The 12,600-nt window shown below is 43.3% G+C and overlaps 1 protein-coding gene across 1 annotated transcript in view; it reads right to left on the minus strand.

The window, feature by feature from the left end:
- Cachd1 (cache domain containing 1) overlaps window positions 1–12,600 on the minus strand; it is a 221,723-nt gene that overhangs the window by 131,900 nt on the left and 77,223 nt on the right. Inside the window, exon 2 of the mRNA XM_052716199.1 lies at window positions 5,323–5,385. Within this exon, the coding sequence (XP_052572159.1) occupies window positions 5,323–5,385 (63 nt within the window). The remainder of the gene's footprint in view (window positions 1–5,322; window positions 5,386–12,600) is intronic.

The following is a 12,600-nucleotide window of genomic DNA, read 5'->3' on the forward strand; positions in this document are numbered from 1 at the left end:
CATGCAGGCAAAACACTTATGCACATAAAATACTGTTAAAAAAATTCTTTTAAATATACTCGGGGCTGGAGAAATGGCTCAGTAGTTAAGAATGAGTACTGCTTTCACATCAGACCTAACCTTGGTTCCCAGCACCCATGTCAGGCAGCTCACAACCACCTATAACGCCAGCTGCATGGAATCTGATGCCTCTGGCTTCCATGGGCACTACATGCTTGCTCTCTCTCTCTCTCTCTCTCTCTCTCTCTCTCTCTCTCTCTCTCTCTCTCTTTCACACACACACACACACACAAATATACATTTAAATTAAAAGAAATTAATAATAATTGTTGTGGAATAAACTTTTTGTACACTGTGAAGATGTATCACTCTGATTGGTTTAATAAAAGGCTGAATGGACAATAGCTAGGTAGGATCTCTGGGCAAAGGAGTCTGGGAAGAAGGCAGAGATGCCAGGAGAGACACAGAGAAAGCAAGCTGGGCAATATGGAGATGAAGTAATAAAGCCACAAGACAGAATGTAAATTAATAGAAATAGGTTAAGTTATAAGAGCCAGTTAGAAACAAGCCTAAGCTATCGGCCAAGCTTTCATAATTAATAATAAGTCTCCATGTCATTATTGGGACGCTGACTGTCCTGATGAAAAGGTCCAACTATCAATGACATCCAATGTGGGGAAATGTATTTACACATAAGACCTGAGAAAGCGTAAAAAAGGTTCCAAACACACAAAAATGGAGCTAGACACAGCTTCCTAGTCCTGCAGTCTTTCATGTGGGAGCAGAACAGAGACCATCTCCCGGCCACTGCCTGTGGGCTTGAGCCACCAATGTGCCATGAAATAAGCTGTGACAGTTTAAGGTTTTTCTCATGCAGACAAAAAAGGTTACAGTTACACAATAAAGCAGGTTCAGATGGAAAAAAAGAACCTCTAAACAGGTTATAGAATGTTTAACAATGTGTATAGGCTTAAGAAAAAAAAAAGAAAAAGGATATAGACAGTAATAAAAAAACAATAGTCTAAGAATAATAGTAAAGTCTTTAAAGAGAGAAGAAGAGGAGGAGGAGGAGGAGGAGGAGGAGGAGGAGGAGGAGGAGGAAGAAGAAGAAGAAGAAGAAGAAGAAGAAGAAGAAGAAGAAGAAGAAGAAGAAGAAGAAGCCGCCACATAAGGATGGGAAATATTATATATAACACATGGAGTCTGGACCTTATATGGCACTTTGCTGTGGGATGGTCTGTATGTCAAATGTGTTGCTCTGATGGGTCAATAAATAAAACACTGATTGGCCAGTAGCCAGGCAGGAAGTATAGGTGGGACTAACAGAGAGGAGAACTGAGAGAACAGGAAGGCGGAGGGAGACACTGCGAGCCGCCGCCATGACAAGAAGCATGTGAAGATGCCGGTAAGTCACGAGCCATGTGGCAAGGTATAGATTTATAGAAATGGATTAATTTAAGATGAAAGAACTAGATAGATAGAAACCTGAGCCATTAGGCCAAACAGTTTAAATAATATAAGCGTCTGTGTGTTTATTTTATAAGTGGGCTGTCGGACTGCTGGGGCTTGGCGGGACCAGAGAGAAAACTCTCAAGCTACAACACTGTTAATTTTGAATTTTTTGAATGCTAATGAGCAGACAACAGCTGCTGAGAGACATTGGATTGTGGAAGGGACTGCTGAACTAAACCAACCTGTATACTTTAGGAATGCCTTAACTTCAAAATGAAAGTCAAAAAAATGTATTATGTTGGGGAAGAGGTTAAGCTTTTGTTTCCATGGGAAACAAAAGGCCATGGATTCCTTCCAGGTTAATAGAGATCACATTTGGCCAGGGAAGATCTCCTAAGTATCTTGGCTACAGACATGGGGGAGGAAGTGAAGGCAGACTACATGACAGGTGATGTGTAAGCTGATTCCTCTGCAGGCAGATCTCTGTGAGTTCGAGGCCAGTCTGGTCTACAGAGAGTTCTAGGACTGCCAGGACTGTTACACAGAGAAACCCTCTCTCAGAAAATCAAACAAACAAACAAACAACAAAACCACCCCCCCACCAAAAAAAGAAAGAAAGAAAAAAGAAAAGAAAAATAAATAGATCCAATTTAAAGGCCATTTCTTAATGAGTGATCGGTGGGGGAGGTCCCAACCCATTGTGGGTGGTGCCATCCCTGGGCTGGTGGTCCTGAGTTCTAAAGAAAGCAGGCTGAGCAAGCCATGAGGAACAAGCCAGTAGGCAGCATCCCTCCGTGGCCTCTGCATCAGCTCCTTCCTCCAGGTTCTCGCCCTGTCCTGACTTCCTTCAGTGATGAGTAGCAATCTGAAAGTGTAAGCCAAATGAACCCTTTCATTCCCAGCTTGCTTTTTGGTCATGGTGTTTTGCTTCATCAATAGAAACTCTAAGACAGGGAATAGTATGTATATGACAAACCAAAACATGAAACAAAGCAAGGGAATGGTTTTTAAAAAGGAGACTAGCAGGGCACAGTGGTGCACCCCTTTAATCCTCCCAATGCTAGGAGGCAGAAGCAGGCATCTCTGTGAGTTTGAGGCCACAGTGAGTTCCAGGCTGGCCAGGGTTATATAGTGAATAATAACCTCTGAGAGAAAGTGTAAGACACCCTCTTTGGCAGGTCTTTCAGGGGCCTCCGAAGTCCAGGTTGATAAATTTATTTTAATGTATTTCCTTAGAGCTTACCTTTTAGGCTTTACAACTTCTTTACATATTAGATACATTGTACATGTTTTTGGAAAGACAGGTTAATTAGTTGCTAGTGATTAATTCGTTACTAGCATTCTGAAGTTCAAAGGAGATATAAACGTGAATGACTGTGGTGGGGGAATGTTTTATAGAAGAGGAATCATGATAGATGAACATGTTCCTGCAGATTTTGTCCTGGGCACTGTCTAGTATCACAGGGTCCAGAGTTTTTAATTGCTTAAAAATTATTTTAATTATTATTATTGTGGACGGGGAGGGGGAGGGGATGCTGGTTTGTGTCATGGCACATCTGTAAAGGTCTGAGGACAATTCTGTAGAGCTGGTTTTCTCCTTCTACCTTTATGTGGGTTCTGGAGATCAAACTCAAGTCAAGCTAACAGAGCAAGTAACTGCCTGCTGTACCATCTCAACAGCCACTATGTATAGTTCTCAATCAGGAGTCTCTTTTGGCTATAAAGTGGGGGAAACTATCATCTCAGCGAAGTAACAATTTTTTTAGTAAACATGCAACCATACACTTTTAATTATTGTTAAATGGATCACAGGGCTGAAATGATCTAAAAATCATGATACTGAAGAAACTTTTCAGGGCTTGTGTACATTAAATTTTAGGTGAAACAATTAATGGGGCAATTTTTTCCTGCCTAGGGAGAAGACATAAGACCCTCTTTGCTTGGGGTGCTCTGGTAGGCAGCGGGTGGGGTGGGGTGGGGGCATGGGAGGCGCTGGAGCTGTTAAAGATAAGTACGTCTTGGTTCAGCTTAGGAAAGAATAATTTGACAGCGAGAAGGCACGTGGAGCAGAGGGGGACGTCTCTGTCAGGTGGAGTTTTCAGGTGAAGAGAGTTTAGCAGAGGTGTCCGTTTTGAATGAGAGCACACAATAAAGTAAATGGTCAAAGAGAATAGTCAACATACATTTGTGTCGCACTGATTTCTGAAAACTTATTCTCCTGTCATAAGAGTACAGGCAACTTCTTTGACCTCTTGTGGCCTCAGTATCCTCCTCATAATAGGACAGTCTGCTTCTGAAGGTTATCTGCCACAGTCTATTGAAGGGCCTCCCATCAGTGTTCTCTCAGTGCTCCGTCAGTTGCTATGATTTCTAACAATTATACTGAAGGCTTCCACCAAGCTTGCTCATAGCCAGTTTAGCAATGACATCAGCCCCCAAACACAAAACAGCTGCACGTTCGGAAAGAGTCCGTGTAAGACCTGTATCTGTTACTTCAAGAGGCTTAACCTGATAGCCCAGATCACATTCTTTAAAGGGTTATCAAATAGCGGTTGTCTACCAAAAAACGTCTCCTCTAACGAGCAGGCTTTGAGTAGAAATCGTAGTCCATAACAAGTCTTGTAGATTTAGTGATTCTGAAGTGCCTTCTAGCTCTCGGGAATAAGCTTAAGTCAGGACTTAGAAAGACAGGACTCAGTGTAGCACACCACGGCAATTTCAGGCTATTCATCCTTACCAATATCTAAACTAAGAAAAATGAGACCCACATCACCACTTAAAAGTGACTAAAACAGGCCCCCGCCTATAAACAGGAAATGCTGAACTTAGCTCACAGCACTCAACTGTAAATAAATAACTAGCCTGTAAGAACTTCGCCCTGACGCAAAGCCTTTCCTCTGAGAATGCACTTTAAAAGCTCTGACAGGGTCAAGCTGTCTCCATGAATAAAAGAACAGAAGGAACTCAGAATTTACATCATTATGCATTTTCTTATATTTGTCTTTGTATCCTGTGTGAGCCCTCCGCTGCACCCTGGCTTGTAGCTGGGTTCTGTTTCTCACTGAAGTTTCAAACCTGGTTTCAAGTTACTTGTCGACAGTCAGGCTGGAACGAAGTCGGTGGGTTAGCTGAAATGAAAGCCTCCGCCTGCCTTTCTTACCGCTCTTCTCAGGCACCCGCGAATTATTTATGTTCGAGCTCACCAACACTGTGTCTTAGTGGAGGAGGCAGCGTACTCAATGCCAGCTAGCTAGAAACAAACAGAACCTGGCCTTTAAGTATCTTGACTGCACACAGCACTGAAAGAAGATAAAGAAGGGAAAAGAAAGGGGGGGGGGGAGCGGTAGAATTCTAGAAAGAGGACAGAAAAGCACCATGAAGCGCTCATGCAGTAGCTGCTGCCCTGCCAGAGCCTTCTTCCACCAAGATGAGCTAACTGTGTTCTCGTTAGCCTGACCACTTCATCATCAGAACTTCATGAGGAAGCTATCAGGAGTCTCTTGCATAAGGCTGACAAACTGCCAATCAAAAAAAAAAAAAAAAAAAAAGGAATGGGGACTGTTTGCTATGACCAAAGAGTGCATACGGATGCCAGAATGGGGAGTCTGATTCCACAGCCCAGATGCTTATTTTCTGCATTCGATGAAACGTGTTTCATTAGTTTTGGATTTGGGAGGGTCAGAGATATTCATGACAAGAGGTAATGCTTCCAAGGAACACCAGGAATGGGTGTGAACCACCCACGACGTCTAAGCACCTGAAATGTCAGGGAGTCGCCATCATGCAAGAGACTCCATAAAAGTAGGCTAGAGGAAGAGGTAAGCCTCTAGGGGAGACTATCAGGGAATGTGCCCTGTCCCACAATCTTACCTGCTGAACTTCGCTCTCTCCATTGGAGATTTTCTCTGTGTAAACCAAGGAGTTGAAGATCCGCTGCAACAAGAAAGAAAATGGACGTCAGATTTTTCTGAGAGTCACCTTCTATATGTGTGTGAATAATTTGTTGCATACAACACAAATAGATTCAAATAGGAAAAAGTTTAATTACAATACAGTGATTTTTACAGAGAGTAACCTAAATATCCACCAAAGTCAGTCACTCTTATTTATTTAAGCATTACCCAGGCACTATAGTGAAATAAACCAGATGTTACACTATATTTTTCATTTTCAAAAATACATTTAATTACAGATTTCCGGAGCCCATGCCATTTTATCCGGCTGCCGTAATCTGGCAAAGTTGTGTTTCTCATTTAAATCCTGCACTCCCTGAATGCTGTAATTGTTTACAGGCCCTAACATCTAATGTAATAAAACTCTTTGAAAAGAATTCTTTCCACATTCTCTCATGTCCCTATCCAGCCAGTACCTACCCCATATTATCTATCACCTTCATTACTCAAACTCCCCCCTCAGGAGAGTAACAAAGACACTTGCCAAATACGTGTGGCCTCGAGAGAAGATTCCCGGCCAGGCTGTGGCACATCGGCACACACATTCTCTGCCGGGTCCTGCCTAGCCTACCTCACACCCACTCTTTCACACACCACCTTAAGTTAAAATAGCTCTATAGGTTTGAGACTCGACTAGCATCTGTAACAAATGAGAAGTTGAAAAGTCCAGGCTGTGTACACAGTAAGGGGGTGGGGGTGGGGCAGCGCCCTTCTCGTTTGTCTTAAGAGCTTTAAAGGTGCCACGGAACTCTCTAGATGAATCAGGAGTCAGACCTGAAGGTGTCAGCCAAATTTTTGTTTCTCCTCTCTATCCTGCTGCCAACCAAGCATTTGCCGGCATCTGGGAAAGCATCCCAGACAGCCCAACACACCTGTGTGGCTGTGGTGAGGAGGCATGTGCCAAGTTCATCAAGCCCCGGTGCAAGCTAAACAGAACGCAAAGGAAGGGCAGGCCCATGGCTGGGGTGTGGCAGGGGGTAGGCGGGAGCGGAGGGTGGAATCGCACAGAAGGACAGCGGTGGAATTACAGCTTGGAAAAGTATAATTATAAATTATCACGATACCACCCATCACACCCCATGTGCCATGCTCATTCATTCAGCAGATGCCGCTCCATCAAAATAACCCTGCAAGAGGAAAGTTTTCTTTTCAAACTTCTGAATTATGCTTGTTTTGCTTATTTATTCTTCCCTCCCCCGCGCGCGCGCGCGTGTGTGTGTGTGTGTGTGTGTGTGTGTGTGTGTGTGTGCGCGCGCGCGCGCGTGCGCCCCTGTGTGTAGAATTTTTTGAGAGTTAGTTCTCTCCTTCTACCATGTAGGTCCCAGAGATGAAACTTGAGTCTCTGGGCTTGTCAGTAAGCGTTACACACTGAGTCATCTTATCAGCCAAGGGATGTTTCCATGGATTCTTGCAGGGCTCACAATAACAACACTGGTTAAGCTTTACAGAACGCTTACTATGGGATAAAGATCTGAGCATGCGCTGTGTGCTAATATTTCTATTTTGATGTGTTTGTTTGACAGTTGTTTGTTTCTTAAGACAGGGTTTCACTGTATGTACCAGACCTTACCACATCGCCCAGGCTGGCCTTGACCTCTGCCTTGAATTCTCTTGCCTCAGCCTCTCTAGCACCCTTCTCAATCCAGCTTAAATTGGTTTTACAAAAACACCTTCGTGATAGACAGTACAAGTGAAATTTTTTCTTTTTATTTAAGTGCATGTATGCGTACCTGTGGGAAGGCGTGTGGACCTGAGTGCAGGTGTTCACGGAGCCCAGGTATTGGGTCCCCTGGCTCTGGAGTCACAGGTGGTTGTGAGGCACCTGACATGGGTGCTAGGAAAGGACCTCATGTCGTCTGTAGGAGTGGGACCCCAGCACTCTTACCTGCTGAGCCGTCTCTCCAGCCCTGACAGACACTATTACCATCCCAATACATAGATACAGAAACCTAGTGCAATGCACTCGTGTGTCTATATTTTTAAAGGACTACACTTATAAAGATGAAAAGCCAAGAGCTTAGGAAGGTTAAAAAGTTGATCAAAAATCATTCAGGACAAGGCCGGACTTTGAAGCCAGGCCTTGTGGTTCCAGAGCTGACATTCCTCACCCTATGTCTCATTAGAATTTGTTAGCTGGTTAAGTTTTGCATAACAAATTTGCTACCAAGACATATCATGCCTGGAACTTAACTGGCAGCAAGTCCCAACTAGAACTTACTAATCCATTAATCAGTCATTTCTTGTACATATCAATTCTGCCCCAGATTCACTGGGGGTTATTTTATAACCAAGGGACATCAGGATTCTGAATCCTAAAACACATCTCATTTTTTGAAAGGGAATTATGGGTCTGGGAATGTGGCCTAATGACACCGTACCTGCCTAGCATGACCCCTAGATTCCACCCACGTGCCCCTTGGAGAGAAAAGGGGACGTGTGTGTGTGTGTGTGTGTGTGTGTGTGTGTGTGTGTGTGTGTGTTTATAGGGGGTTCAGGTGGAAGAAAATTACAAGTCTACACGCCTCATTTCTAAATTAGCCCACATTCCTAAATTCCTAGTTCTCCACAGCCTAAGCCAACATCATCACTTACCATAATCCCAGAGTATATTCCAGACCTTTCTATCATTTCCTTTTCAAAAATATGTTCATTTCATTTTCATTAAAAATGAACTGAACTGATGCAGTGATTGGCAAATGTACTTACTGCCTTCCTCTTAGAGTAGGGGTTCTCTAGTGGGAGACTCCCAGGAAGCCAACCGAACCCACTGTGCTCAAGTCAACACTCACCTATGGCCAAACGTGCTGTTCCCTTGTTTCCTTAAGAGGAAGGAGCATTGCTCAATAGTTCTAAGGGTGCGTGTCAAGACTAGTGCACAAAGTTCCTTCAATCTCTATCATGCTTGAGATCTTAACAGCAATAGGGCTAATATTTTTATATAGTCCTTTCCTATACTGTCTATACCTAATTAATTTAGGTTGATAAGACAAAAATTTTAAATTAACAAGTCCTAGATATGTGCAATAGTGATTGGTGGACGCTATACTACAACCCTCTAGCCGTCCCAGTGTTGAAGTGACAGGGCTATCAAAGCAGATGGTCTTTGCCCTGCGTCCTTCCCCTGGTACCAATGATGTACAACTGGTACAAGGTTTAAAAGTTGGCTTATGTGTGTGTGCATAAAAATCACATGAGAAATCCGTAATTTCAACCATGCTCTAAAAGAGCTGTTCAGCTCCCCAAAGCTTAGAATTTTTGTAGTTTACAATTTCACATCAATTACTGCACTTAATCTTCCTAATTGCCTGTGTAGGCAGAGCAGGTATCTGAAACCACATTTTACAGATTTGAAAACTATAGCACCAAAGTTAGGAGCTAAGTCCCAGGTGAAAAACTGAAGTGCTGAGGCCTGAACCTAGATCTCAAATTAAGTACAGGCAGTGCTTTTAGCTGATCTAGCAAACAAACTTGTCCTTATCACCTTGCTGTTCAGGATGGTCTAGGAATCCTACGTAGAATGTGGGCATGGAGCATGGGGCAGGGGGCACAACACACAATGACTGAGATTTGAACTTTTCCTGATTTATTTTAAAGAAGGTGTAGAATTTTAGAAACAACCGATGCCCCAGTTTCATTTTTTTGTACTTTGTGCTGCATGTAAAATTGCAGAAGAAACAAAATACAACTTTGTTTTTGGGGAGTGAGACGGGGGGTGGGGGAGAGGTGAGGAGTTGTGGTACCCGGGTCATGTGATAAAAGACAGGAATTCAAAATTATGGAATCTGGCTGACATTTTGGTGACCTTAAGGTAAATGTTTCTTGGTTATTAGAGGACTTGAAAAATGGAAGTTTCTCCTGAGAACACAAAACTGATGAGTATTCTTGACAGGTCAGAACCTTCATCCTGTCCCTGAATGAGGTACTTGCAGTAACAAACTGGGGGCTGAGGGGGGGTGCGGGTAAGGCCACCATTCTGCTTTGTCCTCTAAACTGTCACTTTCCCTTAACCTAACTTCCTGGAGAACCAAAGGAATTCCTGAAATTGAACTCTTTCTTTTGTTAGTTTGTTTTTCAAGACAGGGTTTCCCTGTGTAGCCTGGTTATCCTAGAACTCGCTCTGTAGACCAGGCTGGCCTTGAACTCAGAGATCCATCAGCCTCTGCCTCCCCCATGCACAATGCATGACTCATAAACTCTTCATTTGAACACCACCCAAGGGAGCAAAAATTCTCCAATTGCAAAGCCCCAGAAGTGAAGTCCAAAGACACTGCCCGATATCTCTCATTACTCTTTCCTGTTCTAGAATGTTCTCGAATACTAAAAGCAAAACTATTCTTTAATAGGTATGGAGATGGAAAGTTATTTTTAAATAAAAATGTCACTAAATCCTTGTTATTAAGTTGATTTCTATAATTAAAAGAAAACAATAAAATGTCTTATTCTTTTGCTCACAGGATCTGCATTAATGCATACTTTGGAAAGCTGGCTCTGTGTTCTAAATCCAATCATATGCTTATCCTATGACCCAGCAGCTCCCATCCTTGACATCCACTTGACAGAAACATGGGGGGGGCCTCACGCTCACCAAGGCAAGTTATAAGGATTGTGCATAGCTGCTACTCCTAACAGCTCAAACCCAAAACCAACCCACATGCTGATCCACACAAGGACTGAACTGATACACACTCAGAATGTCTACACCCTGAAAAACTCAATGAGAATGAGCACATGGCAGCAGCAAAGCTTACCACCACCAGACATTACCACAGCATATCACCACGGCAGGGACTTCTGGAATGCTGAAATGTACTGGTTTTCATTTTAATGTTAGTTGGTTTGTGTGTGTGTGTGTGTGTATGAGAGAGAGACAGAGACAGACACAGAGACACACAGAGAGAGACAGAGAGGAGGGAGAGGGAGAGAGAGAGAGAGAGAGGGGGGGGGGGCACAGGCCATGAAGCATGTGTGGAGGTCAGAGGATAACTTGGGGGAGGGGTGTTCATTTTCTCCTTCCATCATGTGGGTCCTAGGTCATCAGGCAAGCACCTTCGGACCCAGTCTTAACTGTTCCGTGTTCTGGTTTTCAATGTGAGTGCTGGTTATTGGCTTTTATGAGGCTTTATCAAGCTGTGCTCTTTTAAATCCATTTGTATGTGAACTAGTGTTCATGTGTATGCAAGGGTACACATGTACACATGTGAGTGGAGACCAGAGGACAATCTCAGATGCTAGTCCCAGGAGCATCATCCATCTCCTATTGAGAGGGTCTCGTGGGACTGGAGCTTACCAATTAGACGAGGCTGGCTGGGTAGCAAGTCCCAGAGATCTCCTGTCTTCACCCTCTCACCCCTCAACACTGAAGCTACAAGCTAGTACCAGCCTTTCTGGCTTTTCACATGGGCGCTGAGGATGTAACTCAGGTTCTCATGCTTGTAAGTCATGCATTTTACTAACTACAGGATTGGTTCAGCCCTTAAAGCTGTGCACTTTTTTTTTCAGTATGCTGCACTTCGATAAATTTTTACTCAGTGTGCATTCCAGGCAGCCTCTTTGAAAAACGCTTGGCCCAAATGCTCTCATATGCATTCAAAACTCTATAAAAGGAGGTTGTGTTTACTGAACTATTATAAGTACTTAACAGGAAAACATAAGTTCATCCCTGATGTGAATGGTCCTGGACTGTCCCAATTAAAGACACCTCACAAGTCACTGAGCAAGGCTCCTGAGCATACCCTGATGCTCTATATGAATCACATGTACAAGTTTTAAGCATATAATAATTCTCAATTCTTTTTTTGAAATGATTCCTAAGGCTTCAGATTCTCACCCACTAGTACTGTATAAACTTGATTTTTTTTTTTTTTTTGCAATAAAAAGAGTATCTTTCACTGGACCCAGATATTTTAAACATCACACAATTTAATATAATCTGCCTTTTGCACATTCTACTCTTAAGCATTGCCTGCGTCATTTCTTCCCCCTTAAACGACGGTCCAGTCAAGGTTAAAAAATAAAGAGATACATAGTAACAATTGAATGTAGCTCCTCCTGTAGATTGTCTGAAAGAAGCCCGGAAAGCAAATACAATCCTTCTCATCTCTCCCTCTGTCCTCCCTCCAGCGCTTCAAGGGCTGCAGCTAGCTAGCTACAGCCTTGTCCTTCCCTGGCTCTGCTCCGCAGTCTACTGAACCCCACTCTTAACTCCCAGGCTCCCCCTCCAACCCTTCCATTTAATTAAGCTTAACAGATGGCAAGAGAACTCATTTGTTGGAACAGGAACGATTACAAGGGTGTTTAATAAGATGGTCAGTCCAGACAGCGGGGCCCACCTTCGCTCCACTACCTGCCTTGCCAAATTTTAACAAGACATTTAAATGAAACCTACAGCACAATACCACAGTGAAGAAATAAATACCCCAACCAGCCTAATGAGAGGCTGTGGGTCTCCTTCCCTGCTCTTTGCTAAGAAATTAAGGACTGTGTTTTTACTCCAAACCTTAACCTCATGCTGTTTTATGGGTCTCTGTGGCCAGACCATATGCTTGACAGTTCACTAACAGCTCCATCCGGCTCTGGATCTGCTGCTATGATTCTAGGGGTTGTGGACAAAGGGGAGGAAAATAAAGATGAACATTGTTATCTCAGCAAGCGGACCAGCGGGGACCACTGACGCACCAGTACCATTTAAAGAAATTCCAAAAGCATTGGAAAACAAATCAATGGTAACTGAGGTGTTCTGGGGAAATGAAGCGTATGCATAGCTCATAAATAATCTTTTACCAGATTCGGGTTCCCCTCAGCCCGGATCAGCCAGTGTCTGATTTTGGCCAGACTGTTTAATATCACACTGTTATACACCTGGACGGCCCAGGAGAAAGGCCTTTCTCAGAGGAGGCTGATCATTTTGAGCTCTAAGGTCACAAGACTGCAAGTGCAAAACAGACGTTTCTTTAATCCCTGAACTTGCTCATTCTGGACACGTGACTTGAAAAAGTTTGCAGAGCATATTGGGAAGGCTACCCCCTAAAACTTTAAAGTAAACAAAACATCCAAAAGAGAAGGGGACAAATCCAAAACAGGGCATGCAGCTGTCAAAAGCATGTTTGTAATAACTTGTGTTACTGTGTTTTTAAAATAGCGTTTAAATCAATAGTATCACTCTGTGTGTGTGTAGGTGTGCTACAGACAATCCATA

This window comes from Peromyscus californicus, unplaced genomic scaffold (assembly GCF_007827085.1).
Source record: "Peromyscus californicus insignis strain IS unplaced genomic scaffold, ASM782708v3 Scaffold_5__1_contigs__length_169319896, whole genome shotgun sequence".
NCBI lineage: Eukaryota > Metazoa > Chordata > Mammalia > Rodentia > Cricetidae > Peromyscus > Peromyscus californicus.